Consider the following 19585-nt stretch of genomic DNA (forward strand, 5'->3'; position numbering starts at 1 on the left):
CCACCACCTTGTCAGCAGCTATCTCCCTAGTTACACCAAAAAGCCTATTAACATGGAAATTCTTATAGTGTTCAAAATCTACACAATCATACACGTAATTCAGCTAGGAGGAAAAGGCAATCTGTATGGGGGATATCCCTTGTTTAAAGGCAGCTAGGTTCTGTAAGTTTTAAAGATAACTAGGAAAATAAATAAATGAAAAGTATTATACCTAAAAATACATTTTCATATGTGAAAAAACTCTTTTAGTATCAGTAGTATCTCCTGTTATTTGGCTGATTGTTTCTGTTTGTTGGGGTTTTTTTTGCTTTGGCTAGTAGATTTTGTGCCTGGCCACGCAGAAAAAGCCCCTTCCCCCTTTAACAGTCCAGAAATGGAAGCTTGATGGGAAAGAATATTCTGTTTTCACCTCTCCAATTAGAATGTCAATCCACATTCTTGAGTTTCCACATAATAAAGACTTTTATTTATATAAAAGCAATGAGATGCAAAATAACTTTACAACTCCTACAAAAGTGAAGTATAAGCAAAAATATCAATTATGACTTGTACTCATAACTTTACAAAAGCATTTATCAGTTACACTGACTGCATAACTGCAGTTATAACAACCTCTTGCAAATAAATGAAGCCTACTACATATTGTCATATTTTACTTTGCCATCAGCATAAATCCATGTGACTCATTACCTTTTTTCTAAAGGTATCTTCTAAAGCAACACCAGAATACAGTTACCAACAGAAAAGACAGATGTGTTAACAATATTATCAATATATTTCAAAATTATTAGAAAATACATTATTTACTGTGTTATTCCTTGGCTCCTACTGCTGTAACTATATTGCTGTTTATAAACTGAAAAGTTTTTAAGCCTTAATTCAAACAGTTGATTTACTGTATTGGATTGTACTGTGTTGGCTGCATTCGCAGAATCCAAACTACTGAGCCATCTGCACCACAACTGCTTTCCAGGCTTTGTCTTTGTCAAAATCCTTTAAGGTATTATTGGAAACCTAAAAGTAAACAAATTTAAAAAAAATGGAAACATGGAACAATGCTTTGGTTAAAAACTGAAGTTCAAGCAAATAAGTATCTGAGAGAATCTAGGAGAATGTAAACATTAATAGTTACAGTCTGAGCTATTAAAATATTCTATACATTGTAAATTGTATAGTTTTGTATATTGTCTAGTATACATTTATGATATAAACTATAATAGTGTAAATTGTATAATACTTGAGACATTTGGGTCAAAGAAACTTGGCCAAATTCCTATTTTAAACATGTTACTTAGGACATTTTTTCAAGGTTTTTGCCAAAACGTGACTGAAAGTCCTAGCATCTAAATCTCTAAACCCAAAGCCAGAAGTAGCCCCCTACAGTGCAACTGAAGCAAAATTTACCTACATACATGCAAGCAAACTAAAGTCTTGCCTAAGGACACAGGCTTCTGAGAAGCCAAAGGGACCTACAACTTCACCTGTAACATTCATGTGTTTAATACTAAAAGGTAAGCAAAAAGGTGTTGCTTTTCTGGACAAAGTGTTCCTTTTAGCATTTAACTCGCACCTAATTTCTCAGTGACTCACAAACTAGGCATACTTATGCAAATAATCCCCGGAAGAGATCTGCTTAGCTGTGCCACGACCTATGCTCCGAAATGTGACTTGCAGCAGTGGAAGTGCTGCTGTGCTTCATCTTTTATACTGAACATAACTCTCAGGACACAGATCCAGAAAATAAGCAACCTACACCGAATGCCCTCAGCAGCCTGAGGGGACATAAATCCACAGCTTCCACTTTCCATTACCAGCTGTATAATGACTTGACTGAATTTCAGTCCCTGTTCCCAATGCTTTCTATCCAGTGCTGTTTCAATGCAGACACTCGCTCTAGAGCAGGGACTGAATCCAGCACTCTCTCTTTCTAGTGCTGGGCCATGCAGTAAGCAATCCAGCATTAAGGATACAGCACTTTGCTCTGTACAGCAGAGGTGAGGAAGGTCTATGGGCTACAGTCCTGCGCTAGGAGATGTATGTAGTTAACGTATGCAGGCTGAAGAAAACTGGGTTCCCCCAGTCCCTGAAACAGCACTCTAACCCTGAATGACTATATGAAAAGTGGTAACAGTAATACTGGCACCACCATGCTCTAAAAAAAGTATGTTCCAAATCTGTATCTGAAAGGATAGTTTGAACGTGTAAATGCAGGAGAGAAATGGAGGGAAATATCAATTCTGACCTCTACCACCAACTTTGGTAGTGTAGTGAGGACACAGAGAGACCTGGAATTCCAGGCACCCTGCTCTGTGCACTACTTCATACTGTCCGGCACAGGTAGCCACTCATTCAGCTTGCCCGTTGTTGTTCCTACGCTCCAGGTTCTTAACTCTTCCCATTTCCAGTTTAGGGAATTTAAGAGAACTAACTCAGCTTAGTAAATTCACTCCCCCACAGCAGGCCTTGGAAAAGTACAACTATATCAAGTACTCTCATTCCATAGCCCAAAACTTCTGCTCGCACTGAAAGGGTTAAATCCGTTCCTTTCTTAATAGATGGCCATCTCGTTATCAGAACATGGTCACGCAAGGCCCATCGTCTTTTCTGTAACTTCATTCTGACATATAAATAGCAATTATGGATGTGCATCCTGTGGAGTAGGACAGTAGGACTATCATTTTATCTTACTACAATGATGAACCTCATCTGCAATTGGGAGCCCCTACTACAAATAAGAACAAAAGGGGGCTTTAACCTTACAACTGTTTTTCTCTTAACAGGACTTGTCACAGATTTACAGATGTTGAGTCTGTCATGCCCCAGTTATCATTTAACCATCAAAATATTATCTCCTTATTACAAAATTCACCAGTGTATTAACATCTTTACAGTTTTACAGAGCAGCTTTTAATTGTGACCTGAATTAAGTAACACGAAACATTACAAAAAATATCTTTTTAAATACAGATTTTTAAATTTTATAATGGGTATAAACATGTACCTCTGTTGTTCTGTATTCCTGCTTTTTAACCTGTGATGCTGTCCATGACGAATCATGTAGCTTCATTTTTGTCTTGTAATTTACACACTGTATTACAGTTCCAATAGTAAGGCATGCCTGAATTAGCAGCATCAACATCAGAAGCAACAGGAGTACATCATAAGACTGCTGAAAATAGAGACATTAAATATGTTGTTAACTACTTGAATATTTTCTGCTGTTCCCACCCCTTGAGATTTGTATCTAGATTTCATTTTTTAACTCAAATTATAATTTACAGTTCATTTCAGCATGAAGCTTCAATTAAAATTTGAGTGCCTGAGTTTGCTCAAAGTAGAACAGATTGATAATTTTTAACAAAATGTTAATTTGCCAAATGATCTTTTCCTCTAGAAATAGAACAGAATTGAGGAAACCATCCCTAAAATATAGAGCCTCACTGCTGGTTCTGACCTGAGCAATGTCGCAGCTATGCCTCAGCCTGGCCCTGTGCCTTGTTGGCTCTGACCTCGCCCTGCTGACTTGAATTCCTGGCTGACCTTGGATCTGCCTCACTACTATGGACTTGTCTGGCAACCACTGAACTATTGGCTGAACCTGGTTACCACAGCCAGACCTGCCTTGTTTTTCTTTTTTTGGGTACTGTAGGACTGCATCCTTGCCAATGAGGTCACTGTTCTTGTCTGCTTTGCTGTCACCTTCAGTTCCATTGTTCACCCTCCTTTGCAGAGTAGCCCACTCTTGCTGCATCCAGACACAAAGTAGCATAAGAATGTAAGAAATGCTCTACAGGGTCACACCAACTGCCTAGACAGTGCAGTCTTCTGTCTCCAATATGTGTGACTGGAGAAGCTACTTAAAGAGAGCATGTAAGCCTTGGCCACTTCCTGAGGTCCAACAACACACTGTGCTCCGCCAGTATCAGAACAGGATCACACACTCAAAAACTGGTTTTCCAGGCCCAAAGATCTCAGTTTAATAGGTATTTTCCCTCTCTTCTTCTAAAATTACAAGACTACTTAAGGACTAGTGGGTACTAAGAGTCAAGACTCTTATTGACACTATTTTAATCCCCATAAATGGTTCTTTGAACATCATCATGGATTGCTAAACACTTTGACAGTGAAGTCCTAGAAAGCTCTTCAGCAATGCACTGGTAACACTTCATACTGAAATGCTTTAAGATTTGCAAACTTTTTTTCTTCTCTGCCCCAATCCAGGCTTTGAATGAATCCAGGTGTAAGCTTACAATCCCAACATGCCACCTGTTGGTAGACATCCTAAGAAACAGAAAAATGTATTCTTCAAGTAAATCTAGAATCTTTAATTTATATACTACAAATTTATAAAAACCTCAAGGAGTTCAGCATATTACATATTATTTTTACTGATTCTTTAGAATAATATCCCATTGTTTTTAAACTATAATTCCAGGGTGGCAACAGATTTAACACACTTAAAATTATATCATTAGTCAAATAAGAGGTTTTGAATAATTTCTGTAACATTTTATTCAATCTTTATAATGCAGTACCTTGTCTTCTTATATTTCCTAATTAATTCTTGTGTTGTAATTTTTCAATTGCATAAAAGTACGTACTTTAACAGCAGGTGGATAATTTTTAAAGATGTCAATAACTTGCATGATACTGAAGGATAAGTATGCAGAAGCTGTGAACAACAATGGAGAGATAACACTGCTAATGGCAATCAGGACCTCAACCTAAAAAATAAGATAATAAATGTTAAATAAGAATAAAAACAAGTTAACACTTTGGTTTGTGAGGTGTATCTCCTTGAATTAAGCATAACAGAAGTATGTAAAAGTCTGTAAGATTACACATGAGACATACAGTAAAAGCCATCCACATTGCATGGAGATACAGAAGCAAGTTTTGAATAAATTAAGTTTCCTAGCCAAAACACTGTTGTTTTGCAATTCATTTTCCATTTAATATGGATGATGGCATTTTTGTTTGATTTTAAAAGTGCCTTTCATATGCAGATAGAGGAAGCAATACCCAGTTTAGAGAGCCAGTATAAAAGTATCATTTATTCTTCAGTTTGTATGAAATAATGAGAATTAACAGCAGATATTGCAGACTTACAACCTAAAATAGCTACGCAAATAAGTTTGAGTGCTTTGAGGCAAATTTATTTCAATACAATAGCAGCCGAGTTTTCATTCAAATGTCATCCTACAGGATGAAATTCTGACTTCAGTTGTGGTTATGCATCATTACCAATTTAAATATGGTTGCATGACTATAACTTAGAACAGATGTTTTAAGAAGGCTTAACTACACATGTGGGACAGTCAAGGAATAAATGCACTCTACTGAATATTCTTAGTCTTTGTTGCTAGTCATGCAGATGAGGAATTTGTTTAAAATAGGTTCTAGGTCCAGTGCAGCCTGCACACCTAATTTTCTTCTTTCAGAAACCACAGCTCATAATGAAAGGAGAACAGAACAGAAAGGACCTCAGCTCAGAGGCATGAAAGCAGTTCTGGGTGTACCATATGAGGTATGTCATTTTCCTATAGTAATATCCACTCCCAAGGAACCAGTACAAAAAAAGCCAACAAACAGTCCTTTGAATTCTCTTCTAGAATTGATGGAATTAAGTCTCCAAAGGACCTACTGGATTTCTTTTCAGGAATATCAGCTTACACTCATGCTACATATTTCTGTCACATTTTGTAGAAGTAACTAAAAACAAATGAGCAAATATGAGTAGTGCCCACTATCACAGGCAGGCTTTCTTAGCATTATTCCACTCTAATAAGAAAATCCAAGAATTTTACACACTTACCAGACATTTACTTGGATATTCAGCAGCTACATGACTTGCAATAGCACTTGGAAAGCACTAAGCAAAAAAGTGTAACAAAATAAATATTTACCTACTTGAAAACTACACCAATTACAACTGAGTTACAGTGATTCCCACTAGTCACAGATCACATCCTAAATTTCCTGAAAAGGTAAAACTGTATAGACTTATTATGACAGTATTAGGAATCAATTAGTCAAATGGAGATAAAACTAATCTTCATTTAACTTGCATTTAATGAGTTTCATGTATTAAACCTACACATACTGAAATATGATTATCCTCAAAACTTGACACTTCTACATAAAAACCTAATGAACCCTACTGAACTTTGTGAATTCTGAATGCTGAAAAACTTGTTTATGATCTTTTTCCACTTCATGCTGAGGGATTTTCCAGACATAGTAGCCATATATAAGTCTAATGTTCATTGTCTTCTTTCTCAACTCATTCAATTCGTGGCAAGCAGGGTAGCACAGCATCCTTTATGAATCCACTGCTCCTAGGTACAGGCTGTTATTAGTGACAAGGGTTACCAATCACAGTCTCAGGCAAGACAGTTAAGGCTGACAGGCTAAAGATGATGTTCTAAGGATTCCACCACGCTGAAACTAAACTCAACTTTTTATTTTGTAGCCTGAAATATTCTAAAACCTAGGACTTGTTTGACAAAACACTTCACTTCTAATACCCTTATTTTATTACTCATTTTCATTTTACTGAGCTGAGGACTGAAAATGTATCAGAACATTTTATAAGAACCAAAGTATTGTAAATCAAAACAGAACAAGCATATTGCATAAATATATTAAGTATATTAATTTATTTGCTAAGCACTAATTTATTTGCTAAGCAGCAATTGCCAATGAGTATTAGGGCCAAATAAATATTCCAGTAAGGAGGGGAAAAATGAAAAAAAAAAATTAAAATATCAAAGACATTGTTTTAAAAGAGTGCCTTCATTTTGCACTACTTACAGCAACTAAGATCCAAAAGAATGTTACTGAAAGATAGGGACCTGAAACTAGAACATCCACATTCAAAGCAATTATCCCACCAAATACTGATGAAATTCCAATAATCACCTCGATTACCTAAAACAAAGAGCACACAAATTATTAACAGCGCATTTGAACACCAAATTTCCTATTTGCATATAGAAAGGAACTCACTGGAAGGAAAAAAATGCATTTATGCTATTAGTGATGCATGAAGTCAATGTTTTTCAGATCTAAAATCTGGCAAAACTCCAGCTGGCTTAAGTGAAAACAAGATCATCTTCATTATACATATTTATGCTCTCATTTATTAGCTCCACTGAACAACAGTTCAGTTTACACTATTTATCCTTAAGTAGTCGCCTTCCTATTATACATGGCAGTTATCATTTATCTTGCAATATTCTAAAAGGAAACATTTTAAGATATATCTCTCATTTCTGTCTTTATTCTTTCAGCTCTTACCCACACTGATCTCTTCCTGGCTTTAAAGAAGCTTAGCACTTAGAAAGATGAAAGAACAAATTGATTTAATGAAAGAAAACAATACTTTTCTTACTGAGTATGACTTCAGAATTCGAGTAGGAAAGCTGACATTGCTCAAAACGATGGTACTGTCATATGCAGTATTCTAGAGGGGAATAAAAAAATCATGATTGAAAAAATACACAAAGCAATACATTTCTTTCTAATATCCTGTACAACCTGTTACAGATCCTTACAGTGGCATGCAATGTCTGGTTGGCCCATCAGAGGTGAGAGTGACACACCACAGTGTTCGCCCATGTCAGACCACATCAATCACATTAAAAACAAATGAGGTAGTCCCAGATTAGCTGTTATACAACCACTGTTCAACAGTGAAATATGGTCATCTTGTCTCCCCCTTCCACCTTCAAAATATATACTTTCTTCCCGAGCCTTCAGATTTTACTGATGTGGATAAACAGTAACTGAAGGAGGACAGTACACTACACGACTTTCATCTAGCAAGCAATACTTCCACTGGAACACAAAACGGCACAGCACTTTTACTTCACTGTTACCTAAAAGAAGTACTGTTGTAGAAAAACAAGGGTGGAGTTTGGGAGAGCGTTTGTGGCTAAAGAAAATTTTATCTATAGCCTCAAATCTCAAAGCCAATATTCATTGTCCAGATACCACCAAACTGGCATACATGACGGATACATTCTCCACCTCAGGCTTCAAAAAGGCATTGCTTGCATACATGCAAGTCACAGTATTCTGTTTCGTATGTCATTAAGTTTTGTTCTACAAAGCAGAAATAAAACATTTGCTGTGCCTGTTCATAAGATATTCAAACAACCCTGTGCTGTATAATTGCAACAGGTCATGTTGCAGAGGGCCCATTGCACTCTTAAAGATAGAAGAGTGCAACTGTTTAGTACGGTACTTTTATTTACTGTTCAAATCTAGTTTTACCATGTAATATGAAGTTATACACTGGAGTCACCAGTAACTTGTCAACATATGTAATACAGGAAAAATCTAGTATTTTTTAACACCAAAAAAACCCCACATTTTTAACCCTTAAGGGTACCTACTTTCCTTCTCATACAGCACTCTTCAGTAGACCTAGCTGAAATGATCACAGTAGTTGCCATGAAGATTTCCAGCAGAATAAGTAGAATCAAGTTGAAATTTATCTGTCAGTAAAATCCCAGACATAAATTAGTGTCCATAATTACATCTTCCATATTAAAATTAAAGGAGGGGGCAGGATCTAGCAGGACCCAGCAGTCCATCTATTTTCTGTGACATTTAGACATATCTTAATTAGATACTTTGTTAACCTTTTTCTTGGTTCTTGATGAATTTCTAGGACTAGACTAGATCCAGCTGTCTGCATAATACTTAGAATGCCTAACCTAAGAAAGAAACATTTATTTAATTTATGGGAATATTCTGCCTGAAGATTTTATCACTGTCCTTCAGCAAAGCAGTTAATGACAAGGGGGTGATTGCTGGGTACGTTTGCATTTTGCAGGACCTCCCATGTGAAACCAGAACAATGCAGCAAATCATGGAAAATTCACAGGAACAGAAAGAGGACAAACAAAAGCAAGCCTAACTAGCCCAGGGGCTAAGGCAATCCACTGTAGGGGGAAGGAGGGCCACAGGCTCACAACCCCTATGCTGCAATCCAAATGGTGCAATACAATGTCTAATGCTGAATGAAAACACAATCCAAAGAACTGGGCCAAGAATCCTAGCTCTGTGCTCTACCTAGTGCTAGTAGAGCATTGATGAACACTCTTCATGGTTTCATAACTGTTGCAGGTCTAACAGACTATGTTATTGTGCAAAAACATGGATGCTGCCATTCCTCCTGCCATTGCTCATCTTCAAGAGACAAATAAGTGTAATACTTAACATTTCTTTTCATTTCCTTATTATCTCATGAAAAGAGGTAGATACCTACTCTACATGGGCTGAATCATTTTCTAGAGGCACGCAAGTTAGGCAGAGTGGATCTCCCTCTCTTGTCTTCAAAAGCACCATGTTTTTCCACTGGCAGACCACAAAAACATTTGGTGGTTAGGTCCACTGGGCAAAGCACCAGAAGTTTAGGGAGAACTGACTCCATTCAGAACCTATACAATTACAGCAAACCATTGTTCAATGACTTAGAACAGAATTATATTGTTCCCTCATGTCAGACCTGCTTTGCAGATGATCACATCCCAGTTTTTCTCTGACATGTATCTGGCAGCACACATTTTTTGAAAAAGATCGTAAGTGGCAGATTTAAGAGGGTTTTTTGGGCACTGAAATTCATCCTTCTCAGGAAATCATAATTGGAACTATGTGCCTTGCAGTATACAACAGACTGTACAGTTGTGCTAGAGCCACAAACAGCAATAAATGTCATAGTGGTAAGCTTCTAGGGAAAGTGCTAGCATGAAGAATAAAGACATTATTTGGCAAAAGAAGAGGTGTCAAACATGTGGCCTGCAGAACAATTTAATCCAGCCTGTAAATTCCCATGATTCGGACGTGTTTTGACACGTAGTGCTGGTACTGACGTGGGCTGGCAAGGCCACGCTATACAGTGCGGTGCCAAGTAGACGTACAAGTTTGAGTCCAGAAGCACTATAACTACATTGATGGACTAGCTCACTTAGTGCTAGCTATAAGAAGTAAATAACAGAAATTGAAGAAGTAACAGTAAATAAATTAGATTTTTTAATTTTATCTTTCCAGTGTTTTTTTTCTGATGTAACATGTCTAGAATATCAGATAGAGCCTTCCACTCATAAAATTAATTCAACACCCCTAGACCAAAGTAAAAATATCTCATCTCCAGTTTTGGAGTTTGCGTGGTTTTGTTATTTTTATTTTTTAAACAGAAATACAGCTAAAGCTAGAAGTAAGTACCTTTTTATACGATCTGTAATAATGGGAAATTCAATGTTAGATTTCTAAGCACTAAAGAAAATTATCTCTACAACTACCACTATACATAAAATCTACCACCAGAGAACCACGTAAGCTGTGTCCCTAATCCTCTTCCATGACTAAGGAACATGCAAGTGCAACTGGGTAGAAAATAGTAGATTAGCACAACCTTAATCCAATTTGCTCTGAACCTGCACCAGGTATTAAAAATGTGGTTCACTGAAACTGTATGAAAGGGCTGAATTAGTTTCAAGATTAAATAATTTAAAGTTCAATATAGTTGCTTAAATGCATACTTTTAACACAATATAAGATATCCTACAGATGTTTCAAGACATCTGCACAGGTCTGACAAATAATGACAGAGGACCTAAAGGAGACTGAAGCCGTCTTGGACCAGCAGCTGGAGCGAGGCAGGACAAGCCAGCACATACCTAATGGAGACACATGCTTACAGTTAGGCAACCGAATCAAGCACCTACACTCCAGTATCTGTGTCCACCCACATTGCCTAGGCTTCCACTACTGTCATTGGAGACCTATTCTATAGAGACACGAGAGGGAGCCCCAAAAGCTACTGGGCCAACCAGTCGCCAGAGGTGGGGTTCAATTATACTGGCTGCTAGTGCCATTTGAAATACTCAAGCATATTGAACGTGCCTGCATGAATGGGATGTGTGACACAGGACTGATGGGAGACTCTCACCCATCCAGAGTAGAAGCAGCAGTCAGGCAGAATATCTCACAGCACATTTAAAATAAGAGATGTCTAAGTTCAGGCCCCAGAATCCTGTCTTAGCCATCTACACTGAGGCAAACAAGATTGTATTGCAGAGTCTCAGTGACTGGATCATCTCAACTATAATGGAGGTACAGACACTCGACTCACAAGGAGACAATAAATGTATGTATGCAATTTGGAGTTAATCTGAATCCTGTTCAAGATGTGAACCCTTTCAGTTGCAGTGGCCAGCATGTGCGAGGTTCCAGTTATTTTTGTCCATCAGGCTTCTTACTCTGAGAGCTGGGAAAGAACAGCGTGGCAGCAGTGGCAGTTTGCATCTTTTACACATCACATCCTTCATGTTGATAGTATACTAACTACAGAACTGCACACTACTGGAGTGGTGTCACACAGTCACAGTCTAGGACATGCCTTGTATCTTGCATTCATTTACCTATCTGAAGTAATTTTGTAGAGTTATCCATCAACACAAGTAACACTAATGAAGAATTACCCAGGTCCTTTATAAGGGGGGGGGGAGGGAGTTAAATATGAATTGTCTTAATTTGATAAACTTATCCTTTTTATGAATCTTACTGCTTTTAAATTACTGTCAGTGATTTCACATCAGACCTAGTATTATTTTCTTTTGCAGTTTCCTATGGAGATGGAAAATAAATACGATGAAGAACAGTTAAAGAGATGGTATTCTACATTTTCTTTGTACCACATGGGTAATGGAAAACAGCTGGCAGTGAGCTGCCAGTGAGACTGTCTCACTGAAACAGTATCCTTCAAAGAGGAGAGCAAGTCAGCACCGTGAATAACTCTTAAGACAAAAAGGTTCAAAAAAGCTTCAGAGGCAGCTTTGCACACACAGTTATCCTGACTTATCTTTATTCAGTGATCAACGACATAGTACGAACATGCAATAGGCAAGTGAAAAGAATTAAAACCACATAACCAAGGATGTCTTGTGGATATTATTGTACATAACTAACATTTGGCAAAGACAGAATTTGCCTTGTTATAAATTTAATGTTTGTCACTTATACTTTTCCAGTCTAATATAATCTCTTTTTTCAAATGGTTTGATCTGCCTTGAAAACACAAAAGCTGTTAATATTTAATAATAGAAAATGCAATTTTTTATGCAATCTAAAAACTACTCACTTCAAAAGTATAAAACTAAAGTTAAGCTCTTACACACAGGGCCAGCTCAAAGCTTCTCAAGAGCATAAGCAAAATTAATTTTGTCACACTGGGGCTCATGACAAAATAACTAACTATTGTGGTGGCAAAATGAGTCCCTTGGGCACACCTTTGCTGGGCAGACATAGCCCTCCACTGTCGCAACAGCGCTGTGATCCAGTCTAGCAGGGGAAGGGAATGCAAAGGGACTGGTAGTCTCCAGTCACACTTCTCTGCTGTTTTCTCTCAGAATGCTTAGACTGGTTTCTAATGTTTGAACTCTCTACCAAGAAAGGAAGGGAAAAGGGAAAAGGCAGTACCCCTGTGTCTGGTATATAATCCATTCAGCCCCAACAGCCTAAGACACTTGAGGGGGCAAATGCAAGATGGAACTGCTACACTAGCAATAAGCTAGCAAAGGCTGCGTAAAGAATTGACTGGTGTAAACTGCCCTGAAATACACACAGAACCCAGGGGGCCATGACGTTGTCCCATCAAACACAGGGCAAAACTGCCCACATCTAAAGCCAGTACTGCTTGAATTCAAGTGATCTGACTGTCCAGAGTGCTACATCTCCATAGCTCCGATTGACTGCAGTACTCCATCTCTCCGAAAATCAGGCCAGCTGCACAGAAATGTGAAGCTAGACTTAGTTACCCAATTTAAAAAGCAGGTTTGTAAGTATTAGCCTAATATACTGCACTTTCTAAGGGGAAGTAAACATAGTTAATTTAAAAGTTCAACATCTGTGAAATCTGGAGCTAACCAGATGTTATTAAAATAGCATAGGTAACTCCAAAGCAAACTCTAGTCTCTGCACTATTTTCTATTAGAAAAGTCTTTTGTTACTAACACTAATTCAGATCTGCTATATTATTATAGGGAGCCATTATTACTGATGAGCTCTTAATATCACAACAGCTGATATGGTAGTGGGAGAAGAACCGAACAATAGCACATGAGCACATTAACCTTCATATGAAATGCTATTGCTATGTTATTTACTCATACATGTAATATTCTTATGTAGTATAGAGGTCTCAGAACATTTTACCATAACAAAAAAACCAAAACCACCCTATAGTTCTACTGTTTGGCTCAGACTACCAAAGACAGATGTTAAAAGGTTGTGACTCAAAATCAGTGAACTTTTCCCAGCATGAAACATGAATGCTTCAAATGACCTAACTGCTGCATTCTCTTTGCTGATGATGTGTAAGAAAAATGTTCATGAAAAGTTTCTTTCCTGGTGGCCTCACAAGCAAAACTATCCATTAAAGAAGATCCAGGGAAGGATTATATTTAATCTGATGATGAAATGTCCTAGAAGTAGCATATTCTGCACTGTTTGGGACACCTTCTCATTTCAGTACAATTCAACCCTCAAAACTGGCTAATCTACAGATGATCTACTAATTCATTTTCAATTTTCTCTTCTGACCCCGCTCTTTCGAAAAAAAAAACAAACTTGCTACAGTCATCAGAAAAATAGTCAGTCAGTTGATCAAACTGGATCACATTTGAAGATCTAATTCATGTTTTTGAACTTTTAATACAATCCAGGAAAGTCACTTCCATATTAATCTCCTCTAAATTAGCTGTAACATGCATCTTTCAGCCATGCAAGTTTTCATCTCTAACGTCAATTGTCCAGTCTTGTCTTACTCAGAAAAGTAGTTACTGCTAGATGATCTCTCCTCACAGACTAAGTAGGAATACTGGAGTATTGACAACAATGTAATTACATGTGATCTTCACCCACCCACCCCCCTTTTTTTAAACAAAGATAAATGTATCATTAATTAGTAATTATTTTAGTAACTTACATTTATAGCTGATGGATTGAGGACAAGTTTGCATCCAAACCAAATTAAACATGTTGTTGTAACAGCAAACGTAGAGACAAACAGAATTTGAAAATTGGGTATCTGAAAAACAGTTTCAGAATGGGTTTCTCTCTCATTTTAACCACAGGAAAAAAAAAAAAGATATAATTGGTAATAAAATCTTATACTTACCACATTAATTTTATTCCTTGCTATAGCAAAGCTCACAACTGCTGAAGGAATACACTGGGAAAATTAAGAGAGAAGACTAGTGGGATATTCTGCACAAATAATTTTATATATATTTGTATACATGTATTTTATTTGGTCTGAATTTATATTTCAGTTAACTGAGACAAACAGAAGATCAGAAACTCTGAGGAAAGTCTGTCACTCTTGTCTGAGCTCATTAATTACAATCAGTATCTGAGGATTACAAGAGGTTTAAATATGCCTTCCATATCCCTCAGTTTCGACTAGCTACCCAGCACAATGTGATGAGTAAAGGAAAGAAAGAAAGTCTTTCATGAGGCATTTCATGCCTTTGTTAGTTTAAATTAACTCTGGAAGGCCTGAGATCCTTGAGCAGGAAAAGAAAAACACTGCTACTCCCAAACTGGGCCTCCACATTCTTTTAAACAGACAAAGTCATGGTTGTGTAAGCTAAAATTTGGCCAGTCTCAACACAGTTCTGAAGAACTTTGTAAAACCTGATCTGTTGAGCCAAATTACACTTTAAGAATTGTGCCTGAGATCTCCACCATGTTCATGAGGAACTGTGTTTCTATACTTAAGGGCAGAGCTAAATGGAAAAATCATGCATAAGTGAAAAGTTTCACAAAGTAATTTCTCTACCCCTTAGCTGTTCCCCACCACAATAGATATGGTACCATTACAGATCCAACACTATTTTACACAAATACATAATGCTACAACATACTAATAAGCAAAATAAAAATATATTCAACTAAAATTATTTAAAATGTTTCCATGTTAAATAATGAATCATGTAACAAATGCTGCATTTCTTTACTAATTATCTTTTCACACATATGAACACTGATGGCTTAACAATGGAACCACTATAACTAGATTAATATCTACATTTAAAATGCTTGACAGCACTTCCTTAACACCTAAATGACCTGTATTTAACATAATTAAAACATCGTTTTATGTCCTGGATGCCCCAGAGTCTCTAGAACACTACATGACTATGTTTGGGCAACTGAAGCCTACTACTAGTCAAGATGGTTAAAAAAGTCTAGAGTGCAATTCAGCTCATGCTAAACTAGACACTTAGCGGTCAGTTGGCTATACAGCTCTCTAGGCTCTTCCAGCTATGTTGACTCCATTATCTGGAGTAGGAGCTGTAACACCTTGCTCACATACAGACACCCAAATGTACACATCTTTACCCACAGCAAGCCATTCAAACCCAACGTGATAACCTCTGCATCTACCAGATCTTTGGAAATTCTCAATAAATACAAAGTTCAAAGAGACAAGATTTGGGGCAGAAAAAGAGACATCTCAGTAACTAACATTCATGTTGCAGAGAATAACACACCAGTGAAAATAGTAACTTCAAAAACTGCTTCGACTTTATTCTAACACCTCTAGCAGAAACATAAGCAGAAACATAAGAGACAACTCATTCACAGAGCAACTCCTGTGACTTGTTTGTTTAAAGTAGAGCATTAGTCTTGCACCCAACTTAAAATAAATCTGCAAGTCAAGTTGCGAAAATAACAAAAACAGAACAGAATCCTGCCGTGAACAAAGCAAGTACGTCAGACTCATCTTATGCACATACATCTAAAGTATAGATTAAGCATATATATAATACAGTAAAAAAAAAAAAAGAGTCCCTAACAATATAGTAAAAAATACTGGACTTTGGAAAATGTCAGACATCTTTAATGCATATTTTACTAATAAAATAATAATATTCAAGAGAACTTTAGTCTGCTTCAGTACTTGGATATTATGGCAAAATAAACTGAAAAAGTAATACTTTGAAATACAATCTGAAATACATTCTGATAGCATTTAGCCAGGAAATTCCCCAAATACATAACAATGAAAATTTTCTTAAAATCAAGCACAGAAAAACTGTTCATGCAGATAACTACTGCATGCCAGTGGTGAGCTGGTTAACAAAAATGGCAGCACAAACCTTGTCTTTATGACAACCGTTATTCCCTTAACCATGGGATGAAAACCCATTTAATGAACTGTTAAATAGAATTAGATCTTCCATGAAGAAAGTTAGTAGTAGAAAGACAGACAGAATAAAAAGACAATAAACCCACAAAAAATATTTACTGTTGATTTTGCTGTCAAACAGCCACAGCAAATAATTAAGAATGCTTACTGAACCTGCTGCACAACGTAAATAATCCATTTCAGATGGAAAAATATTTCCTAGATATAGTGAAAATCCAGAAGTAATAAGGAGGCAAGTCTGCAAAGCAACAAATAAGATAAATTAACATGAATAAAACTATTTTTAAAAAAGCAACTAGTCAGATAGAAATCAGTAATTCCTTTCAAATTAAGCTACTGATGAAGATTTAATAATGCAGTCTTTGTGTGAATAATTTTGAAGAAAAATATCAAAACATGCTGAGTTCTGAAGAAGATGTTTTGCTGGTTACCAAGACTTAATACTGAACAATATAATCATGTTTGAATCAAGCATTGTGCCCTGACTTGGCAAATACCTAATAAAACGCTCAAAAGGTAATTGCAGTGTTTAGTGGTAAAAATCCTTCAGGAACGTCAACCAAGCCTCTACTTTGCATTCTCTGCTTGGCTCCACCAACATTCATCATACATATGGGCAGCTGGGCAATTACCAACTGGCACACAGTAACAAAAATAATATTAGGATACACTGATGAAGATTTTTCCACCTATATTCCGGCCTCCCTCAAAACTCTCTTCCTGCTTTGGTCCAGTGACACACCCATAAATGTTCAACTCCTCCTGTTCCCTTGCTAACTATTCCGTTGATTTCATAATTATCAGAGTTATACTCTCAGCAATAAATGATTGTACTAACATTTTTTCTTTTTGCTTGTCGTTCCTCTGAGTAGGCATTTCTTTGAAGGGGCTGGGGAACACGAGAGACAGAACGGCCCTTCTGTTTTATTTGGGCATTTTTTTCATGTTACAAAATTATGGGGGTCTTTAAAAAGTCCTTGTCAAAAAATGACAGAAAATAAGGATAGCATATGTGTGTGTATAAGCACACAGACAGAGAATTCTGGCAGACTGGAAGAACAGTATTTATAGAACACAACTTGAAATTGTGCTTGAAGCATATTGAATTGTTCCCACACAAGAACAGCCCATACTAACAGCCACTTTGATGTCACTCTATGGTTTGCAACTGCTTCCTGAGGTAGACGGTTCTGTTCACTATGACTTCTGTTGCTCAGCATACAGACTTTCCTTTCTGGACACTGTCTTTCAGAAGCGTTGAGAGAGATTAACCATTGTAATACTTGGGAGAAAAATCTAATTGGAATTTATTGGATTAGTTTATTAATAAAATTGCATTTTCATTTATCCATAAAATTCATCCTTCTTGTTAATATGACTTCAGCAAATGATCATTAAACATTAGTATCTCCAATCATTCACAACAACTCAGTAAAAAGGAAAAATCTAATTAAAGACAGTTGTCCTCTTTGACAATTAAGTTTGAGAAAATTTAATGCAAAGAAAGCCAGCTCTTCTTTTGCTCTCTCTTTATGTAACAGTACATCTGAAAGGAAATCCAAGTTTTGCAGTTTGTCAGAAAGGAAAAAATGTTCAGCTGTTTCCATGAAAATAAGGCAATACTTTTATTCACTGTGCAAAAACAAGTAATTACCGTATTAACAGTGAAACATTTTTACTTTTAATAAAAATCACTCTTCAAAACATACAAGCTGACAGAAAAAGAAAAGATCAAATTCTAATTGCTATAATGAACTTTAATTAACTTGGCACAGAACATGAAGAAGCATATGATGTACATGCAAAATCAGTGTCCTATGATTCTAGCAGTGACACAAAAATTCAAATCACTGTGACGTTCATGTAAGAAACGCAAGTATATACCTCACTACGTGAAGATTCTACCAAATAACTACATGACTATTGAACCCTGAAAGATGAATGTGGCAATTAAGTACCCTATATATTTTTAATGCCAAACTGTTATCATGGCAAGTGAAGTACTTTTAAAAGTTAAAAATATGTTAAAAGAATGCATATGATCAGGATACTTCACATCCTTTACCAAAAGGCACTGCTTATACATACATATGGATTGATATTTACCACTATCACACTTATTCTCTGTTTATGCTATATGATTAGTATTAAAGATAAAAATCAGCCTTCATATAGCATCTTTGATTAGTGCAGAATTATCCAAAGAATACCATTAGTCAATTAAGTGTTACATTCTAAATTTGCTAAATATGTTTCTTTCTGTAGAAATATTTATATTCAATACTACAGTGATGAAATTCTGAGTCCCCAGATGATGTGAAACAGAACAGATTACTGGGCACTGAGACCTCACCTACATTTTTAAATTTTGTATCATTTGAAGTACTTACTCCCATCAGCAAAGAAAAGATCCATGTTCTGTAACTAAAGCAAGGATGCAGCCTCTTTGATAGCTGAAGGTCACTGGATTTGATATCTGGTATATAATTTCCATTCTCTTGTTTTCCCCGCTCCAAAGTTGGCATCCTGTCATAGCTAAATTCTTCTCTGTAACCTTCTTCCCTGGTCATTACACTTCACAAAGGCAATTAAATAATAATAATGGAAATGCAAATGATGAAGAAAGTCCAAAAATATAATTTAGTTGCTTCACATACTCAGATCAGTGCTCAACTAGGTTTTTGTCTAGTTAAGATAAAATAAAAGCAGTATTTAGCAATGAGCTGTATTTACATTTCAAAATATGTAAGCATTCTAACAACTTACTTGCATACAGTAAGTAAATTACGTCCTATAGCCACAGTTCATAATAATACAGTATAAATACCAACAAAATGAAAGTTTGTGTATCTATGATACCTCAACAGACTTTTATTTCAAGATCTAAGAACCATTTTTGGAGGTGTTTAGTTTGAGGGTAACTCCATAACCAAAGTTTTTTTCCTTTTTTTTTTTTTTCCTTTTTTTTACTCTAGGACAGAAAAGATATTAAAATATGTTTAGATATTAACTTCCATTCAATTTTAGCACTTCTTATCAGGTATCCAAAATGACAGTCTTCACTATAAGTCCAATGAACTCATATACTCACAACAACTCAGCTACAGCAAACTGTTTCTAATTTACCCAGTATCAACCATTTCTTTTGTTCACTTAGCCCTTTTTTGTTCATCTCACTGCTTGCCAATCTGTTCAAATACCTTGAGGGATATCTTATATTAGAATTAAGTTACTGCACATTTTTCAACAGTTAAAAATCTTCATGCTTACCTTCAACTGAAAAGTTAACTGTCAGTTTAAAACAGTCTTGTGAACACAGCTGCCTGTACACTTTGTGATATTCTCACCGTTCAGTGAGTC

The 19585-nt window shown here is 36.4% G+C and overlaps 1 protein-coding gene across 2 annotated transcripts; it reads right to left on the minus strand.

Annotated features, from left to right (window-relative positions):
* Nucleotides 1-443: 443 nt before the first annotated feature.
* On the minus strand, nt 444-19585 carry MLC1 (modulator of VRAC current 1). 2 transcript variants are annotated; one of them, XM_076328630.1, is made up of 12 exons: nt 19496-19585; nt 18616-18799; nt 16374-16463; nt 14189-14242; nt 13997-14098; nt 8400-8501; nt 7394-7465; nt 6814-6930; nt 5816-5872; nt 4602-4724; nt 3002-3166; nt 444-1014 (listed from the first exon to the last, which is right to left on the minus strand). In XM_076328630.1, exons 2-12 carry the CDS (start codon nt 18793-18795, stop codon nt 940-942), a joined length of 1137 nt encoding a protein of 378 aa, XP_076184745.1. In that variant the 5' UTR covers nt 18796-18799; nt 19496-19585; the 3' UTR covers nt 444-939. The 2 variants fall into 2 exon arrangements, with proteins under 2 accessions (XP_076184745.1, XP_076184744.1); XM_076328629.1 differs by having other exon boundaries at nt 3002-3169.

The sequence above is a fragment of the Aptenodytes patagonicus genome, chromosome 1 (assembly GCF_965638725.1).
Source record: "Aptenodytes patagonicus chromosome 1, bAptPat1.pri.cur, whole genome shotgun sequence".
Lineage (NCBI taxonomy): Eukaryota > Metazoa > Chordata > Aves > Sphenisciformes > Spheniscidae > Aptenodytes > Aptenodytes patagonicus.